The sequence below is a fragment of the Anser anser genome (assembly GCF_964211835.1).
Source record: "Anser anser genome assembly, chromosome: 2".
In the NCBI taxonomy this organism is placed as follows: Eukaryota; Metazoa; Chordata; class Aves; order Anseriformes; family Anatidae; genus Anser; species Anser anser.
This window is the reverse complement of record NC_139721.1, coordinates 95,672,664-95,694,468: the sequence shown is the minus strand read 5'-3', so window position 1 is coordinate 95,694,468 and position 21,805 is coordinate 95,672,664. Positions and strand designations below refer to the sequence as shown.

The 21,805-nt window shown below is 40.9% G+C and overlaps 1 protein-coding gene across 19 annotated transcripts in view; it reads right to left on the bottom strand.

Annotated features, from left to right (window-relative positions):
- Window positions 1–21,805, bottom strand: part of PHACTR1 (phosphatase and actin regulator 1) — a 359,571-nt gene that overhangs the window by 127,748 nt on the left and 210,018 nt on the right. For all 19 annotated transcript variants that reach the window (XR_014580386.1, XR_014580387.1, XR_014580388.1 and 16 more), the window contains one exon: window positions 5,708–5,872. Coding sequence is in view for 9 of the 19 variants with exons in the window: in XM_083825799.1 (XP_083681925.1) it covers window positions 5,708–5,872 (165 nt within the window). In the remaining 10 variants the exon portion in view is untranslated. The remainder of the gene's footprint in view (window positions 1–5,707; window positions 5,873–21,805) is intronic.

The window sequence follows — 21,805 nt, the reverse complement described above, 5'->3', positions numbered from 1 at the left end:
TGTAGGAATTAAAATGATATGGGGATCGTTTATGAATAACAGTTCCTCTAATTGTGCAGGTTTATCACATTTTGTTTTCTTCTTGTGTTAATTAGAAACATTGAAAGCCCATGCCTCTAAGTGTTACTAAATTTAAACAGTCCCTCTGCTGACTGGGAGACTTAACTTATATAAACACATTGCCATATGAACTTTTACATAGCGCTTTTATAAAAACCCTTGTTGGAAAAACCAAAGCACTGAGGCTCAGCAAGAGAAAAAAAAAAAGCATTTGAGTATAAAACAAATGGCTGTTTTAATATAGATCTGGGAGTGGGTCAGCTAAAGGTTACATGAGTGAATTTAGTTTTGGCATGCTTTATTTTCTTTAAGCGGTTTGAGCAAGACTGAAAGTAAGTGGAAGAGTTTGCATGCCCTCCTTAACAAACAAGCTGAAAAAATTCAGATGCTCCATTTTGCGGCACTGTCTACATTACTGGGCTTCAGTCTTTAAATCCAGTGCACAGACCTCAGCTATTCAGCAGAGTAACCAATAGCAAGAGTGTCATCCTCTGTACAGACAAATATTAACAGAGTTTTAAGGTCCTTGGGCAGCAAGCAGGTCAGCCCACCCACTTGCCCTGAAAGTCCCAGTTTCTCAGCCCAACTTTTCCCAGTCCAACTGATCATTTCTGGCTCATGCTGATTTTCCTCTTGACTCTCCTGATATCCTGTTCTACTTTGTTTAGTCCCAGTCTTTATTCCTATAAACTCCCCAGTCCTACACCTTGAGACAGGTGAACACCAATCTCTACAATCTTACACTAAACAAACAAGGCTTTAAATGGAGCGGGAGCCAGACTTCCCCCTTTACGAGACCACCCCAAGCCCAAGGCTGGGAAGCCACTACCACATCTGTCTTTGGCCACAGAGTAGGGCACAGCTCGCTAGCTCACCCACAGGCTTTGGGGATGGGAGCTGCTGCACTTGAGGACTGATCCTCACTGCCCTGTGGAAGAAGTTTTAATTAGTTCTACGAGAAGGATCTGGGACACAAGTAAAGGAGGTTTTGAAGTACCTAGAGGGAGTACAATAGCTGCGTTTAACAGATTTCCTTTTCTCACTTTAGTATTACTGATTATTTGAGACAACCCTCCACTTAGCAAAAAAGCTGCTGTCAAGCTTTGTTCAGACACTAGACTTTCTCTGCTGTCTATTCACAATGTGTCTGTGTACCTAACACAAATGTTGTGAATCCCTCGTCTCTTCTACTTACTACTGAGCTTTCTCCAGACCCCTTAATTTCTCATCATCTCCTGCTTCCCATTTCTCAGCCCAACCAGTTTCCTTCAGGTACAAATTACAAGCTGCTTCCTCCCTCTGTCTGAGCGCTGCAACTCAGAGAGCATGGATGGGGGAAGAGGAAGGCACCAGTTCTTTAAAATAAAGGTCATCAGACATCTGAAATGGGAAAACAATGCATTTTTCTTTATCCTGACTTCTGCAAGTAGCTGGAGTTTTTTTTATTATTATTATTTTCTGGAAGGTTGCAAGCAGTTGGTTCTCGATGAATACAAGAATAAAAAATCTTCAATAACGTTTCAAATAATCCCAGAACCTATCTTCCCTCTAGCTTCTTTATTTCAGAAGACAATGTACACTTCCTCCTCTCAAACAGCCAAGAAATGACATTTCACTAGCAGATGTAAAGCACTGCCATAAAACACCAGCACACTCAAAAACTGTTTTCAAATTCATATCAAGGCAAGAAAAGCAAGATCAAGGTATTAAAAATGATGACAAAGGTCTAGTTGAGGAGACAGTCAGCTTTCCTTACTGCTATATGCCTTGCTGATTCTCAGAAAGCCTGATGTGGCTTTAAAAACATTGTGCAGCCTGCTGGAGCCATCCCAGCTGCATCCAGCTAAGTGCTCAGGCAAAGAAAATTCACTGTTTTTTCCTGGCTTCTGTCGTAAGTAAGACTGCTCCACAACTATTAAAAGAAACAGCCTCCTCAAGTGATATAATACTGTCAGCTTGACTGTGCTCCCAAAACCTTATCATATTTGCTCATTGATTTGTGGGACCCTCAGACCCGCCATGGTAATAAAGATTTCCACACTTTCTGTGCAAGATAAAATTTTAGAGGGGAACAATCACCTCCCTTGACCTGTTGGCCACTCCTCTGTTGATTCAGCCCAGGATGCAGTTGGCCTTCTGGGCTGCAAGCATGCACTGCTGGCTCATGTTGAGCTTCTTGTCCACCAGAACCCCCAAGTCCTTCTCTGCAGGACTGCTCTCACTGAGTTCTTCTCCTGTCTGTGCTCCTGTCTGGGATTGCCCTGATCCAGATGCAGCACCTTGCACTTGGCCTTGTTGAACCTCATTAGGTTCACAAGGGCCTAATTCTCAACCTTGTCCAGGTACCTTTGGATGGCATGCCTTCCTTCTACAAAGAAGTTGCTTAAATCAAGCCCCAGATCTGGTCTCACCTGGTGTTTGCCATCTCCAACAACAGACTGTCACAGAGTGTGATCTTTGCCTGCTCTTGTCACTCTGCAAAAAGCCTAACGGTGATGCTCACAGACTGGCCAACTGTAAGGTAAATAGCATTAATGTCTGTGTCAGAAACCATGACTTGCAGCTTCACAACTAAGTCAGCACCAAGGCAATATCAGATTATAAACCTTTCTGCATAGTTACTACAAGGATATCAAAACCAACACATGGTGGTAGCAGATAAAGCTGTGTATGATGTGTAAAAGTGTATGAAGCACCCTTTAATCTTCTGCTTGTCAGTGACAATGCACTAATGAAGATGGATGACTCAATATGTTCAAACATCACAATCTGAGCAATGATATGCTGCAGGGAACCATATATAATAAGCATAATGTTAAGGTCCTCTATCAGCCAAACTACAGGTTTTCTACCTCATCTTATGCAATTTTCAGGTGTCAGAAAACTTTTCTTATTACCCAAAAGGTTTTTTTGCTCACTGAATACAGGACTGTATTTTAAAGCATTCAGCTCTGAATAAATATTCCTTAGCACAAGGCTTTTAGTCTGATAAAGATATGGATGTAAGACATTAGCACTTGGAAATCTCAAGAAAAGGCAAACTTTCAACTTTAAATATCAGCCTGACTCTCTCTTGCTTCTAGTCCTCTCCCAGAAAAAAAAAAAAATAAGTAAAAAAAAATCCCATTAATTTCAAAGGAACTTTCAACAGATAAGGTCATGTGTTTTGACCCTTACTACTTTCAACGTTTAAAATAATTGAATCTATTGTTGCAGCAAATAAGAGGCTAATAAAATACTTGTATTAGTATTTATTTTTAATAATGACTGATGTTCTATACAAGTAGGAAAGCTTGGATGCATTCCTGCACAACACTTAATAAGATTTTTTTTTCCCCAAGCATCATAGTTACCAGTGCACTAGAAGAAAATTAGCCTGTATTAGGAAGTTTCATGCTGGCTCTAATTATGCCATCTCATAAGCTTGTCCTTTGTAAAATTTATTGTAAAAAATAATTATATTTTCTCAGTGAGATCAGAGGTATTAGGCTGGAGCTCATGGAAAAATGTGTTGAAAAATGCTAGTTTTGTGGGTGAAAAATCTTTTGTATTACACATATTAGGTTCAACCAATGCTGCTGAATTGACAGAGAGCGATCTCACAGGATCCTGCTGGATTTCTGTTCCCCAGGGTTGCAGATGATGGAAACTGTGGGGTCCCCAGCTCTGGTATGGTCCAGAAGCACATATCTCCCTGTGCCTCCTGCGGGGTGCTCAGCAAATTTGACATCTGTGTAAATTTTGCTGCAGTTATTAGTAGGGGAGCTGACAAGAATAGCAATTTTGCAGAGCAGCTGCAGGATACTGTTGGCTTACTAGAAATTGATTTTTTTTTTTTAGCAAAAAAAAAAAAAGGAGAGGAGAGGAGGGGGAAGAAAAAAAAGTTTTGGATTCATCTAAGATCAAACTCTGTACCTCAATCAACAAACTGGATACCCTGCTTTTAATTTAGTTCTTCAGACACTGAAATCCCTCTTATCAGGAGGAGATATGCTGGCTTGTCTGGTAAAGCTTCCTTCTGCTCTGAGAAAAGGAAATACATGTTTTTACTCTGGTTTTAATCACTGTGTACTTCCCAAATGTTTTGGTAACTGGGGAAAATCTACGTAACAGCTATTGCAGTGCCCAGAGCAGACCAGGCAGGCATGTTCAAGGCAGATTCAAACTAATTGGTCTAACCACAGCAGTATATAGCTCAACCCCAGCTCCTGGAACTAGATAAACCATACAAACAAATACTAGGGAGGCTTTTGCAGCCCATGGTATGTCCTGTACTGCTGTGATTATGCTACTAGCTGTAACCAACCAGCCCAGAACGTTGCAAAACGAGCTTCAAACTGTTTGTGACAAAAGCATCCACATATCCAATGCTCCTATGAGCAATGTGGTTTTCATGGAAATCCTGCTATGCCACACTACTGTTATGACTGATACAGAAAATGAAAGACAAGCCACTTGTTTTGCATATCATTTTAGTGACAATAACTTCACAGATGTCAAGTCAAAAATACAATCACCACTCAGAGTAATATAGCCATCTATTCCAGTCCATTATTTTTTGCCTGATGAATCAGGGAGCAGTTTAAACACCATACATAAAGAGCACCTTTAGGTCTGAATGAACTGCATACTCTTATTCCGCATTTAACTTCGCACATGAATTTGCACTTAACTACATGAGACTTCTTGCGTGATTATGGGCCATTTTCATGAGTACAGGCTTAGGGGTGTCAAAAACTACACTCCAGTCCTGCCAGAAAGCTTCTACTGTACATAAACAGGTCAGAGAGCAACTGTGTTGTAACCCAGGACTCTTCTGTCACTGCTTTGTTTCTAGCTCCGGTGAGAACAATAAGAAATCAGAAGAAAATTCATCTTTTCTCACGGACAATCCAGACTTGAGACTTGCAGAAACACATATACTAATTATTAGGCATCATGGAAGAGCAAAGAAAAGAACCCTTCTAAAAAAGTAACGGAACTTGAAACCAAACACACCAGGTACATAATTCCAACACATGAATCAGCACCTGGATTTGGGATTCTTGCTCAGACCAATTTGCAATATAAAAATACGTATTTGCAGTTTTCTATATATATAAAAATGTATTTTAAAAGTCTTAAACCAGGAGCATTAAATACAATGGCGGGAGAAGGGGTGCAGCAGGAGGACTCATTTGTTTTTCTCAGGAAACAAGTGACACATCTTTCTAGCCCAAGGGAAAAAATAATTTATGGTTATGCAAGTTACTCAACAGAATGTCAGCTCTTTTGCCATCTATTTTTCTTGCTCCCTTGTTAGCACTTACAGAGTTTGAGTGTAGCTATATCCTCCACTTGGCTTGTCTTTTCGCGCTACCACTTCTTTTACCCACAATTTGCTAAATCAATGTATGAGATTTCTTCTGGGTTACCCTCTAGCTATAATAGCAAAACCTGAAAATACAGCTTTGGCGAGCTACTGCTTTAATTGTAATGCATGCGAGGTAGCTGGTAACGAAGTTAAAAATTGCTTAAAATCTGAGAAATCTCTCCCAGCCAAGCTACAAACTTTAAAACATGTATAAATTGGGGCTGCATTAACAGTTTTCAACCTTGTTGAACAAAGAGTCCAAGATAAACAGACCAACCTGACTGAGAGTATTACCTGCAGAAGTGTGCTTAAATTTTTCGCTCTTCTTCTTCCTCCATTTCCATGGCTTAAAAAGCCTTCCAAGAGTGGCAAATTTGCTTCTTCTTCTGATCGGAGGTGTGTGAGTCCCAGGTACTAGAGAATCTGAACGCATTGCAGCCAGTCTTTCCACTTCCTCAGCTGTAGTTTCCACAAGAAAAAGAAAAAAAAAAGAAAAAAAAAAAAAGGTGAAAAAGGTGTTTTAACAAATTATCAGAGAACCACACAGATGGTTAAATTTTTACATGGTTACAGAGAACATTAAAAAAGGGGAAAAGATGTAATCTTTATTATTTTAACTTTTTTTTTTTTCCCTTTCAGTGGAATCCATGCTGTGCTGTAAAAATCAGTATTAATATTCAGATTCAGTCTTCAGCAAATCATTCTGCATTGCTCTAGACAGCTGGCAGTCCATCCCCAGCCATTCCCATGGAAGTGTATGATAGAGACTTGGAAAGACATAGCTCCAAAGAAATTACGAAATACTGCTTAAGCGAAATATTGCAAGCTTGTCTTGCAATGGAAAGAGAAATTTGCATTAACTTATATTTATCAGTGGCAAGGACTGAATACCCTCTGGTAACATCACTGTGTTCACTAAATCTGCCTGAGTTCCAAAAGGGGCTGCATCAAGTATTTTCTAGTGACAGAAAGCATGTTAAAAATTCAGAAAGTTCCTCCTAGCCCCACTTCTCTGCCCACCCATTTTCCTCCTTTTAAAAGTCTTTAAACCTAGGGACTTGGAGAATTTTAATACAGTCCACAGTTACGGCTGAATTCCCTAGAGAGAGCGTTACAGGTTTTCACTGAACTTCTGTTGTTAATAACAAAAATTAATAAATTTCTGCAATCATTACGTTGTACTACATCATGGTAGTCTCAATACTTAAATAAACAAGCAAACCAACAAACAAATTAGAAGAATTTAAGTTACTCTTCCTCCTCCTGACAACAAGAGAAGTCTGGGGGTAGGTAGTCACAGAATCACAGAATGTGAGGGATTGGAAGGGACCTTGAGAGATCATCTAGTCCTGTCCCCCTGCCGGAACAGGAACACCTAGATCATGTCACACAGGAATGCGTCCAGATGGGTTTTGAATGTCTCTTGAGAAGGAGACTTCACAGCCCCCTGGGCAGCCTTTTCCACTTGCCACAATTACATTGCATGGTCTCCCCCTCAGGTTTCCAGAGAAAATGTATGCTAATGTGTTTTGGAATTAACATCCCTGTGATCAGAGAGAGGCACAGACAGAGGTAAGCTGGGACCACAAAGGAAAACACCAACAGTAGAAAGGTACCAGCAGCATGGAGAGAGGGTCAAAGGGTCCCTCCATGCCACAGCTGCCAGGGCTGCAAGAAGCTCTTCCAGCCCTGGGCTGAAACATGCAGCCTCTGACCCTAAGAAGAGCATCTGCGTAATTCAGTCATCTTGAAGGAGACTTCTTAAAAATTATATATATATATATATATATATTTTCCCATCTACACAAAGGCATGAGAAAAGACCTGGGAAACTACAGACCTGTTAGTCCTTAACCTCAGTCCCTGGAAAAGTTATGGAGAAGATTGTCCTGAGGGTTATTGAAAGTCAGTTAAAGGATAAAGCTATTATCAGGCACAGTCAACATGGGCTCATCAAGGGAAAGTCTGGCCTTCATAATTTGAGCTCCTTCTAGGATGAGGTCACCTGCTTGGTGGATGAAAAGGTAGCGGTGGACGTAATCTTTCTGGATTTTAGCAAGGCCTTTAATACTGCCCCTCATGGCATCCTTCTGGACATATTGTCCAACTGTAAGACAAACAGGTTCATGCTGTGCTGGGTGATGATGGCTAAAAGGTAGAGCTCAGAGGGTCATTGTGAATGAGGCTACATCTGGCTGGTGGATGGTCACCTCCAGTGTCTCCCAAGGCTCAATTCTACAGCTAGTCCTCTTTAACATTTTTATTGATCTGGGTGTGGGAGTGGAATGCAACCTCAACAAGTCCACTGATGACACTAAACTGGGGGTGCTGTTGGCTGACTGGAGGGATAAGAGGCCTTGCAGAGGGATCTAGATAGATTAGAGCACTGGGAAATCATCATCAGCATGAAGTTCAATAAACGAAAATGCTAGGTGTTGCACCTGGGATGGAGAGGCTGAGGACACTTGGGTTGTCCAGTCTAGAGAAAAGGAGACTGAGAGGCCACCTCATGGCTCTCAGCAACTCCCTGAGGAGAGGAATTTGTAGGGAGCTGCTGGTCTCTGCTCCCTGGGTACTGATGACAGGATATGCAGGAAGAGCACAAAGGGGCTGTTTGTTAGAAAAAGACTCTTTATTGTAAGGGTGGTCAAACACTGGAACATGTTCCTGGATTGGTGGTTGATGCTCCATGACCGTCAGTGTTCAAGAGGCCTTTGAACAATGCCCTCATTGACATGCTTTAACTTTTGGTTAGCCCTGAAGTGGTCAGGGACTTGGACTAGATGGTTTTTGAAGGTCCCTTCCAACTGAACTGTTCCATTTTATTCTGTCATTTCCCAGGCTTGTGTTGTAATGCAACACTGCCAGAAAAACTGATCTGAGTGGTTTGCACAAAGGCAATCTGGATTCATAAAGATAGGACACAAATCTTCACTGCTCCCATTCTGAAGACAGCAACCTAGTGTTTTTATTACACCTGTAGTGTTTAAGGATTAACCTCAGCCATGAGCACATGGTTTGGGAATCTCAACAAGAGCAGAGCTGTGAAGGGATGAACACCCCTACTCCACACAGACTGAACCACCAGAGATTTTAGCTGGCAAATCCTTGAGCATCTCAATGGAAATTTTTCAGAGGCTTTAATTTTGCCAAATTTAGGTTGGTTTTCATGGGAACAACTACAGATATATCTCTAGCACATAGGAAATCCTATTACCAGAGCTCTAAACTAAAATATTATTTAAGCCTCTCATTTTTTTGCAAGAAGTTGCTTATTTTGTTCTTCTTGTCGTGTTTTTAACGTTGGCAACACATTCCTTTTTCCTGTAAAATATCACTGCCAGATACAGCTGCCTGTAAGTTTCTGGTGAAAAGCTGTTAGCCAATGAGATACAGAGTCTCAAACTGTTTCACTGGAACTGGTTAAAAAAACCAACCAACCTCTGGGGCAATGGAGAGAAAGAAACATTTCTGAGAACATTTTCTTTCAATTAAAAGCAGAGGGGAAAAAAAGGTAGCCTGGTCACAGCATTTCATTTTATTCCAGCTCTTCACATTGTCTGACTGCCCAGAGAAACACCCGCTTATATGGAGAATCCATTACAAGGTGCTGTCCTATAAAGGGCTGGGACATGCTGCATCAAAGCTGAAATTGCCTTGTTACGCTGAACGTGCCATGAGGATAAAAAGAAGAAATCAGATATTTCCTTGTGCTTACTGATTTCACTGGAACATGCAGCAGGGCTTTGAAGACCTGCACGGAATATATATAAATCACCTTACTCTATATGCAGATCCAAAGAGACCATGCCTTTTCCTACCTCCTCTGTTTTTAAGATGCCTCTAGTTAGAGCACACAAGACCATGCTGTGGGCCACTGCTGTGACTTGTTTGAGATGCTGCTAGAAGCAGTGGGCTGGTACTGTCTTTGCTGCCTTACTCGGGGGATAGAGGGTGTAGCAGTGGTCCGTTGAACAAACTGGGAATGACACACTACTGCTGCTGAATTAGGCTTTCTGCTACATAAAACCACAGTTGAAATATTATGAAATTCCTTTTGCTGCTCGCCCTTTTTCCCGTGCCCCTCACTGAGACACCATTTCTGCTACCAAGGTTCCCTACAGTTACTAAACCTCAGAGTTGCACAATTCTTTGAGAGCTGATCCTAATTGCTACTGCTGAGGAAATTCCCAGGTCAACTGACATCCCTTAAAAATCTTCTTTCATAAAGCACACCCTCTACGTTACACGCCAGTTGTGCTCTCACTGCCCCCAGGAAGCTTCTCCCATTGTGGGTAAACTAGCATGGATTCACCATCAGGCAACACTAACACTAGAGTCAAAAGGAATTTACCCAAAGGGGAGTTCATTAAAAGCCAAACACAGTGTTAAAACCATTTCCATATTCTGACTGCTCTTCCTTGCATTTTGGTATCTTGTCTCACATGGAGCTGTTCCAGGAGCTCTGCTGGGCTCTCCATCAGCCATGAAGAGATGATATGGCCCTTCTCCTTCATCCTCTCCAAAGACACATGGCTCTGAGCTAATACAAATAACAGTGTTTTTTTTTCCCCTTTCACTCTGATTTTTCAGAAGGATTACTTCCCCCCCCCCCCCCCCCCCCCATGAAAAATACCCTCAAGAGCTCTGCTAATTCAAAGCATAATAATCACTGGCTAGGAATGAACCACATTAGCATAAAGCCATGACATTTTTAATACAGTGAGAATAAAAACAGACCACGATGAGAAAAGTAAAAGCCAGATTTGTGCACTCTTGCTTTCTGCTGCATCTTTCCCTTATGTTGGCCAGTTTTTTCTGCCTTTTTGGCTCCTAATGACTATTGACTAGCTGTGGGCTGCGACACCCGCTGCTGACAGCAGGCTCTGTAGGCTGGTTTCACACCCTTGCTGTTCCCAAAAAAGGTGGTACTTGCATGAACATAAACCAACCTAGGCCTGAACTTTTTTTTGCCATCAGTAAGAAAAGCAGTCCCAGCCTGATCAGCTTGCTGACCTGGGAATGGGAACTGGTGTGTCCATTGGTGCCTGCAGTCACACTGCTGAGGTCTCATCTTTAGGCTGGTGCCATAAATGTGACATTTATGGGTTAACGTTGATGCTGATTCTCTGTGCTTTTAGGAGCTGCTTCTGCATGATCTGAGAGATCTTGCAGAGAAATGGAAGGACACTGGGACCTGCACTGACGGCAAAAGGGCAATGCGCTCCCCTCTCACTTTCTTCTGTCCCAGCTGTCAACCCGGAATGGCAACAGGGAAGCTAAATGTAAGAGCTTTTTTACAGGCTCTTTGGTTGTGAAACAGCTCTCTAGATTTTACTATAAACCTCAAGACATTTGAAGTATATACAGATTGGAGGGCTTAAGCAAGACTTGTGATTTTAATTTGAAAAAGCACCACAAACCAAAACTATTTTGCACCCAAGTGATTTAAAATATTTTTTTCAAACATGATTAAAATATACTAAAAAGACTTAAAAAAAAAAACAACAAAACAAAACACAAAGAGGTCTGAAAGCTAACTTCTTCCCTTTCCCCCCCTTTTTTTTTTCTTTTATTTTGCAGTTAATGCTGGGTTTGATTTTTTTGTTTGTTTTTGTTTGTTAAAGTCACTTCAAGTTTTGTGGGTTGTGATATAGTGCACAAATGTCAGACATGGTCAAAATCAACAAATCAAGGAAGAGTAATATGAAAAGCAATTCTTCAAAAGAACCGATGTAACAGCCCAGGAAAAAGAGGCCTGAGGAGCTTGGACATGTTCTGTATGCTCTTAGGAGTTTCCCACACCTTTTAGTGGAACTTTGATTTCCAGAAGGTCCTGTAAGAAACAATATGGGCATCACCTACTTTTTGGCTTTGAGAAGTGTAGAAGGCAGATCAAAGGCCCCCTTAAAGAAAACATATTGCAGTAGATTTTCTTGGAGAGCAACAACCAGTTTTGTCATTCCCACATGTGTTTGGGAATCACAGCCTCTATTAATGCCACCAATATATAACATGGCTCGGGCTTCATTTCACAAACAAACAAACAAAAAAAAAAATCACCATTTCTACATTCAGGTACACAGCGATTTCACAGCTGAAGGCTGAAGCCCACCCATTTCATCCATGACCTTTAATACTACCTTCCTCACTGGTAGTCACACTTTGTTTTCTCTCAGACCATCTTTGAAGACTCTTTCTTCATATTCAGTCACATGATTAACAGCTTAACAAGCTGTTTACTTCACAAAGTTATCTTTTAAGCCTTCTTAGGAAACACCAATGTCTAAATTGTGCTTTCTGTTATATTTTTGCAAATTTGTAGTAACAGGCAGGAAATGATCTTGGCCCTAAAGTTGCAATGGGCTGAACATGCCATTTTATTTACAGACAATACGAGTATATAAAACAAACAAACAACAAAACAAAAAAAAAAAAAACAAAACAATATAATATTCCTTATTCCCAATCAACTTCCAACTAGACCTTATTCTGCAGATTAATTCCCAACCAATTCCTGTTATGACATTTACTTTGAACTCTGCATCCCGAAAATCTCCCTCTTTAGATTGTACAGACCTTACTGTAAAAGCTCTGTTCAATGGACTATGTGGAAAGGCCATGTGTCTTTTTGAAACGACAGGAAACCTGAACGACTACTCTAATTGCAAAGCACTTATGTCTTCTCTTTACCTGAATGGGAACACTTTCAATTTAAAAAAAAATTGTTTTTCTTTCAGGAAAATGGTTCATTTTCTGCTCTTCTATTATCATCTGTACTGTTACTTCCCTTTAATTTCCCTTTGCACCTGGAATTAATTTTCAGCAGCCCTCCCGTTACTATGTGAATCACCCATTTAAACTTTCCCTAACTTTTCAAAGGTCTGTTTTTCCAATGAAAGACTAGGCATGGCATGCAGCCGTCTACATTCAGTCTTCCCAGACGGGGATGATTAGCTCTTCAGTTGACAACAGCTCCCACTGGAAATATGCATTTGCAATGCCACTGACTTGGTTGGCACAGTGGGTTTATGAGCCATGAAGAGACTGTCAGTAGCTTTTCCTTGCATGCTAAGTAGCACTCCCCATTTCTAAAGCCCTGCCAATTACTACTGCTCCCCAGGTGTGTATCACTCTACATTGGATGGGTAAACTGAATCATCTCTTACCACTTAGGTTTGCCCATTTCAGCACAGGTATTAGACCATGGTACGGCTCTGCTCTCTGCTTTGATCCGTCTGTCTCAGTGCATATATTTCTCTTGGTGGAACTGAAGCGCAATGAATAGCTTCAGAAGTCCAATCCCTTTAGGGCCCTGCTTTTGCCTTCCTCACACTTCGATATAAAAATCTTAATTATTCATGCTGATTGCAATCTGAAAGCCTTTTTTTTTTAGCCTCTGCAAACTATACTGTACTGCATGCATCACTATAAACAGATCTTTAATCATACAAAATCTCTCAGAACACCAAGCATTTTCTGTATTTTAACACTGTGCACAAGACTTCTACTTGCAACAACAGCGTTTTATCAGGTTGTCGTTAATAACTACATAATTGCTTCCTATAAACCCTGTAATTATAGAAAATAAGGATTGTTGGATTTCACTTATATCAGCTGTTTTGTCTTTGCCTTATTGCTCTCATTACTCACGGCTTTCTCCTTCCCTTAAGTGTTTATTACATGTAGATTTGGGGCTATGTTCAATAAACAGTGCTGCAGCTTCTAACTCTTGGGTGCCTGGACACAGAAACAGAATCCACAAACCTGTTTTGGACACCACACATAGGTGGAGACTCAGCTGCTCCAAAGAGGGAGAAAATTGTGATCACACCTCCATATTAAAAACTTCACTACTGAACAGATCTGGCCCTTTTTTTTTTTTTAAAGTAACTATTATGGAAACAGGTTCTTGGAAAGTCCCAGACCATCACGTGCAACTTGGAATGGAGCAGCCTCTAAGCGCAAACATGTCAGGAGCTGGATGAATGGGCACTCAATCCATGCAACTTCTGAGACTGAAAAGAAACTGCTGAGAAGATGGAATTATCAGCCTACTTAGCTGTGTCCTCTAGCACATAGCATTTAAAAAAATACAACTTTTTAAAGCTTCTTAGAAAGTACTTTGCAGAGTCTACAAGAAGGAGATGGAATCTCTCAACTCCAAAAAATTCAACGCTCTAACACTGAAAAAAAAAAAAGTTATAAGGCAAAACTGCTGCAGTGGTGTTGGTGAACATTACCTTACAAGTGGTCATCTCCCAATGGCAACACCAATAACTGATCCAACACATGCGGATAGGACTATACAACACAGCTCAGGGCTCCTGGCTGTATCTGTACAGATGCTCAGGTTGTTAAGTAACAGAGGCAGTCCTAACCATCTTTGAGTCATCCCCTAACTCCTCAAGTCTAGAGAAAAGTATCATTAATCATATCTTAAGTTCTTTTTGAAAGCCATGACTATGGAAGCCAGAGAAGCTGCCTTCCTCCAGGTGAGTCTTCAATCCACTCAACAACAACAAAATGTGCTGAAGCCCATATACCTTCAACTCCTAAATTTATCACAATGAAGAACTAGTTCACAACATTTTTTCTTTACTTTTGTTTCAATGAAGGCCTTGCAACTCGTTAAAGTGTCTTCTTGGAGAAGCTGGTAACGATCACATTTTCGTAGTGGGGTTTCTCTCTTATACAGTACTGAACTGCAAATTCTACTCAGCTGCAAAGTATAAAGGTAATCCAAGAAAAGGATGTGGTCGATGGAAGTGTACAGACTTGTGGCTCACATTTTGCTAGCTGCCATTTGGACTGAGACAGAACAGCACCTTGTTCTACAGGCCCCTCAATGGAAGCCAGTGGGAAGTTCTCCCTGAGTAAGTGTTCAGCCTTTCTACAGACTGCTAATGCTAAAGGCTGTCTATTTTAAAAAAGCCCATAAAAAACAACAACTACAACAACAACAACAACAAAAACAAACAATCAAACAAAACAACAACAAAACATATTTTAAATGCTTCTAATTTCTTAGGGGACTTTTTGATAAACTGATCAATTTATGATCTTTATCTTCTGAAGTTTTTGTAAGTAGGAATATCCAGTATTTTTACTTTATCTTACTAAAAATGTGTTCCTTAGAAGGCATATCTTTAAACTATTCAGAAACCTGAGAGGGACATGCCATCTTATTAAAAGTAATCGTATCCAGGAAACAGCTTTAGAAACATTAAACCTTCTAAAGATAATAGTACCATCTTACCACTATTACCATAAAGATAAAAAATGAAGCTTTTAATTACTTTAATTGGTCAGGAGAGAAGGAATTAGGTACCTAGTTTAAAGAGCTAGAAATTAAAAAAAATCCCTTGTAAACTCTATACTACTTCTCTTGGGAAAATGGAACATCTATTTTTGTTCTTTAAAGAAGTTGATTGGAAGTCAGCCAAGAGGAGAAGAGTAATTATACCAAATGGCACATTTATAATGAGCATAAATCTGAGTTTAAAAAAAAGAAAAATCAGTAACAGCCTAGAAAAAAAGTAGTGACTGGACTCTCTAAAGAGACAGCCTGTATCCATGTTCAAGAATTAAAAGTAAGAACTAATACTTCTCCTCTGAGTACCTAAAAGTAGCTACATATGGTCTTCTCTGATTGTCATTACAGTGGGAATTCTTTTATCAATTCAAGTGATGGTTAGTTCAGACCCCTGGCTGAGGTGAAATTTCTGTTTAGGCCCTCATGGTAGAGGCTTGAGTTTCAGAGCTGAATACTCCAGAGGAGAAAAAATGCCCACAGCTCCTTTAAAGTCATGAATAAAGCATGCTGGGTTGCTGGCTAAAATACACAGAGTATTTCTGTGTGGATCTCATAGCTATGATTTCACTTTTTTTGCCCTCCTTTTTTAACATTAAATGTCTTAGAGCTCTGCAGGATATTGCTTTTGCCCTGCAGACTCAGAGGAAAGCCTCTGGGCTTAATTTATTCTGCCTGCAGTGGTCCATACACAAGTATATATTTACCCTGTCTTTAAAAATGACGGAGCTGATCAGGTAATCAAATTGCTATATCCACCTAAGAAACACGACAGTCGAGGAAAGGATCTATGCACGTAACTTCACGTTCATGAATAATTCCAAGTCCAGCAACCAGAAATAGCTCAGAAAAATGAGAAAGAGTTTAAATCAAAGCTAAGGGGAAAAGTACTATGGAGAGCCAAGAAAACATCATCACTGAAAAACATACTGAAATAGTTCCATCAGTTTTATGCACTGAAATAGTGTTAGCAGAGAGAAACACATGAAATCATGACCTCACTAGAATGAAACCTCACTAGAATGAAATGCAAAGGCCACAAGGAGCAGGATTACCTTACCAAATCTGTCTAGTGACTGAATGACCATCCTGGGAATTGGGGACAAAAGTGCTCAGATCTATGAACGTTTTGCAAACGAAGCAAAAATATGGCCCTCTGCTCAAGATGAGCACATTAATGAGATGAGCTGGAGGAGTGAAAAAAGATGAACTAAATTATTTATTGACCCTCTCAGGTAGGGTTACGACATGCTGGTTGCACACTAAAACCTGCCTCCTTACTGATATCAGAGGACTATATTGGCCGAAGTTGTAAAAGGGACCTTTCCAGCATGCTATATTTCACCTACAGAAAAAAACAAATTGGTGGAGAAGGCATTACAGTATGGTTGTAACGAGTGCTTTCCTTTGTATTGATAGGACTGTCCCTTCTCTGTGGTGTTTGAGAGAGAAACCAGCAGCTTGTTGCAAGCCACGAAAGCAAGCAGAGCACCCCAGCAGCATGTTAAGGTGTGCCTATGAAGAGCCACTTGACCATGAAACTGGAAGCTAAGTTCATTTTGCAATGTTGCGAATGAAACTGTGACAGGCATGAGAATTCATTTTAATACAGAAATAGGATAAAACCCAACCAAAACCTGACATTCCTTACAATAAAATAGCGTTATCTTTTTTTCACCTCTTCACTGCTGGCACTGTACAAAGCAACAAAACTATGAAATCTGACTTCCCTAAATGTTGCAGGTTCCTCTCAAAGTTATCAAGATTCTGACACCAAGCAAATATTTAACAAAAAAAAAATAACCTTTTCACAGCATTTCTGGCAATTTAAATTGCCTCTGTCCATATAACTGTATGGAGAACAGTGTTCTCAATTTTAAATACAAATCTATTTTGGACAAAGGATCTGTATAACTTTCAACAAGTATCACAGATTCCTTTCTATCAAGTCAAATGTCAAGTCATGGAGAAAGCTCACCAAATGTGCACATACACTATTCCACCTAAACTAGAGTCTTTGCCACACATACCTGATTTTCACAGAATCACAGAATCACAGAATCGTCTAGGTTGGAAGAGATCTCCAAGATCATCTAGTCCAACCTCTGCCGTAACACTAACAAGTCCTCCACTAAACCATATCACTAAGGGCTACATCTAAACGTCTTTTAAAGACCTCCAGGGATGGCGACTCAAACACTTCCCTGGGCAGCCCATTCCAATGCCTAACAACCCTTTCAGTAAAGAAGTTCTTCCTAATATCCAACCTAAACCTCCCCTGGTGCAACTTTAGCCCATTCCCCCTCGTCCTGTCACTAGGCACGTGGGAGAATAGACCAACCTCTACAGCCTCCTTTAAGGTACCTCTAGAGAGCGATGAGGTCTCCCCTGAGCCTCCTCTTCTCCAGGCTAAACAACCCCAGCTCCCTCAGCCGCTCCTCATAAGACTTGTTCTCCAGACCCCTCACCAGCTTCGTTGCCCTTCTCTGGACTCTCTCGAGCACCTCCATGTCCTTCTCGTAGCGAGGGGCCCAAAACTGAACACAGTACTCAAGGTGCGGCCTCACCAGAGCCGAGTACAGGGGGACAATCACCTCCTTAGACCTGCTGGCCACACTGCTTCTTATGCAGGCCAGGATGCTGTTGGCCTTCTTGGCCACCTGAGCACACTGCTGGCTCATATTCAGCCGACTATCAACCAGTACTCCCAGGTCCTTCTCCGCCAGGCAGCTTTCCAGCCACTCATCTCCCAGCCTGTAGCACTGCTTGGGGTTGTTACGCCCCAGGTGCAGGACCCGGCACTTGGCCTTGTTGAACTTCATGCAGTTGACCTCAGCCCATCGGTCCAGCCTATCCAGATCCTCCTGCAGAGCCTTCCTACCCTCGAGCAGATCGACACACGCACCTAACTTGGTGTCGTCTGCAAACTTACTGAGGGAGCACTCCATCCCCTCATCCAGGTCATCGATAAAGATATTAAAGAGGACCGGCCCCAGCACTGAGCCCTGGGGGACTCCACTAGTGACCGGCCTCCAACTGGATTTGACTCCATTCACCATGACTCTTTGGGCTCGGCCATCCAGCCAGTTTTTAACCCAACAAAGCGTACGCCAGTCCAAGCCATGAGCAGCCAGTTTTTTGAGGAGAATGTTGTGGGAAACGGTGTCAAAAGCCTTACTGAAGTCAAGGTAGACCACATCCACAGCCTTTCCCTCATCTACCAAGCGCGTCACTTGGTCATAGAAGGAGATCAGGTTCGTCAAGCAGGACCTACCTTTCATAAACCCATGCTGACTGGGCCTGATCGCCTGGTTGCCCTGCAAGTGCCGCATGATGACACTCAAGATAATCTGCTCCATGAGCTTCCCTGGCACTGAGGTCAAACTAACAGGCCTATAGTTCCCCGAAAATTTTCGAAAACCTATTTGCTTAAAGAGCATTTTTCACAAGTAAGTGACTGGCCTGAGCCATGGCATCTAGATGAGTATCTCAAGCTTTTTGCTCAGAATGACAATTTTTGCTCAGAATGACAATTTTTCCAAGCATTTTGTACAAGGGAGGAAACAAACTAATAAAACAGATATGCTTATGGGTACCTACAGATAAACATATACAAATGGAGACTGGTATACAACAAATGCAATAATATTACAAAAATCTGAAATACATTAACAGTCAAGCAAATAAAGAACAACATATTCTTTGTCTACCAAACACAGGCAATAGCTGTATTAGTTTGAAGAGGCTGATTTCTAAAATTACCACTCATCTTCATATAGATCTGTAAAAGTTTGTTTTTTTTTTTTTAATATATATTTATTGCAGAGTGCCCAATGTCCAAAGGAGACTGAGGCAGAAAACACTAACAATAGAAAACAAATCCAAAGAAAAGTATTGCTAAAAAGTGTCTTATGAGCTCCTAAGCAATGGCAGGAAATATATTATTGAACTGATAGTTGTCTTGCAGTTGACTGAACTGGCTGCTCTGGCAACTTGAGATGAACAGGAGAGAGAAGGATCAGTCCATCGGAACTACAAGATCTCTGCGTTTTCTATTAGGTTGATGGGTTTCCACACACAGCACAAGGAAAATGGTGTTTGTGTGATGATAGAAGTGCACTGAAAGCCAGTCTCACACTAGTAACTTGAGTACTTTCCTAGAATCAAACAATGCAGACACCATGCTGTCTGTATTTTATTGAGACACACAAGAAAGAAAAAAAGAAATACCTCCTGAATCTAACCATGTTTATACTTGCTTGCCACTTGGGGAGGGAATTTGAGGTAGGGAAGCTGCATAAACCAAACTTCGTTGAGTCCTTCCCTGCTTTCCCATTTAGGTATCGTGCCTAATTCTCTCCAACCACTGCTAGAGGAGTTGAAGATTGGCAGCCACACAGACTAGACAGTCAGAAATTGTTCTTCTCAATTCAGATGCTGGAGCAGGCAGTAAATCCAATCTTAAGCGCCACAGCAGACTGCTGGAAGACAACCCCTTACCCTTATGGCTATAAACCAGCAGACAATTACCTTGGGGCTGTAAATATTAATGAAAGCTTTAGTCATTTTGCTCTTCTATTTCTCAGTTGGGTACAATTCAGATTTAGTTCCACAGAAGTCTCTGCACCTGTTTTTTCCTTCTGGCCAAAACCAAATTTCAAAGCTACTTAAATAAAACTTCTGTGCTAGTGTAAGGAAAGCATCCTGCCTTGCTGATGCACAGGAGGAGGAGAAGGAACAGGTCTTTCAATGAGCCTCTGGTTCGAATTGTTTCTACTGGCCATCCATCTACATCTGTGCACTAGCACTGCTGACTGTTCTGGCTGTGCATCTCAATCTCTGCCAGGGTTTACATTTTAAGCAGACTGGAAAGTAAAATGAGAAAGGTGCAATGCTGTAAAGCTCAGTAGTAGCATGATACATGCTCTTTGTATCAGTTCAATTTCAGGTGATGCAGAAGAAAGAGCATTTCTGCTAATTTTCATTTATTTCTTTGCTTTACCAATAACAAGGTTGAAAAAGTCTTAGTGCTTAAAAAATAACAACAAAAACAAAACAAAACAAATGTTGATGTTGCACCCATGTTGCATCAGATAGCATCTGAATATTGGAAATGTGAAAGCAGCTGCACAATGGATGTGTAAAGGGACATAAAGCCAGCGCCATAGTCCTTATGACATGGACTGCTGACAGTAGGGACCACAGATATAGTCCATGTGGATGTGAATGTATGGATCACTAATACTTCTGAGATGCTTTCTAATACATGGACTATGGATGCAGTAGACCACAGTGGCATTTCCAGGCCTGACTCATTTGTCAGGATATAGTTAATGACTAGTCTAATTATTTATTCCAACATCTCCAATGCATTCAAGACAACTTACCATCACTTCCCTCTGATTCTAGAATCTGTGTTAGAAAGATAATTAGCATTCAGGACAGTGGCATTTGTGCTGCAACTGTACATCCCTCAGCCCACTGCTGAAAATAAAGAATGTTATTATCAACTATTTCTAACAAAACTTGGACATGCCTTTCTTGAAATGACCTGATTTTCTCAGTGTTACCATCACTACATTGCAATGCTTCCAGACCTTTAAAAGAAAAGGGTTTAAAATACCATTACTATCCAGTTTTCAAACACATAATCAACTTCCCTTAGGAGGCAAGGTGAAATAAAAAGCATCCTCTACTACCAAAATTTCTCAAGATAAATTAAATAATTGGATCCATTTATCCATTTTAATTTTATTCCCTACTCTCATACTGCAAAAAGCCATTAGACTAATGGCCTGAAAACTGTCAGACAAAAGATGACAGAGGGCAAGATCCTTCTCTTAGTAGTGATAGGGGAGGGTGTCTGCTGAACAGTAGCATTAAACCTGTCATCCTGGTCGTGGCTGGGAGAAAGGCTAAGGAATATCTGGCATACATATTACATTCCTTACAGAATGTTTAAAGCAACAGGTAACATGGGCCCTACCTGCAGAAAAGGAGGTACATCTTAAATTGCAACCTTTGGGCTACAGAGAGCCAGTAAACAGCTTTGATCGAACACCTCTCCTAGTTATGCTCAAAGAAATGGGTAAGACAGCAAATCTCAGTTATACAAACCAAGGTCTTGGAGCCTATGTGTCTCTTACTCCTGACGAGCACGCTACAAAACACATACATGGGGATACCTACCCTCCTTGCTTCTTTGGACATATTTGACACCATGTTACTTTTTTTTGGAAAAAAAATAATCTTGAGAAATATTTGGATTTTACTCCTGAGTCATATTTTAAAATCTTAAAAATTTCTGCTATCTATACAAAGAAAATCTCCAGAGACTGTCAGTCAGGCCTGGTCTTCTCTTATTAGTAGGTTTTCACACTTGGGATCAGGAGGTTTTTCTCCAGGAGGGACAGTGCTTGTCCATGGGCTGTCTCTCAACAGCACATCTTCAGGATGGCTGATGGGCACTATGACTACGGGGTTATTTTTAGAAAGGGTGGCCTGAACAAAAATGATCCAGAATGATACATCTAGTGGTTCCAAAGAAGCTACTGCAGGTGACTTCAAAATTACTGATTTTATCTTTGATTTAAATTATACTGTGTTCATTGTTTTTCAGAGCAACAGAAATAATTCATCTTCTTTTAAATTTAAAAGTTTCAGCCAAAGGCAGAGGCTTTGCTCTTCTCGATTAAGCTGGACCCAATGCCAGGAAAGTCAGGGAGACAAAACAGTGACAAGATCAGACATTACCTTGTCTCTCCCTGCCGAATCTTTCCTGAGACAAGGAGATTAGAACCAACAGAGCAGTGGAGATTCATGTCACTTCACAAGAGCCAAAACAACAGTAAGAGGACAATTTTTCAACTCAAAGAGATGTCAAGAACATCATTATCTTTCCTGAAGCGTGCAAATCAAAGTCACAAAGGAAAGGTGGGGCCTCCAAGTACGTCCCAACCTCAACTCTTTGCAGCTTTGCTTCATCCATCTAGATAATGGAAATGGTCACAGCACCCTCCAGTTTCTAAGAAAGTGACTGCAACATCCACCCATGGCTGTACTCACCCACCATACACTCT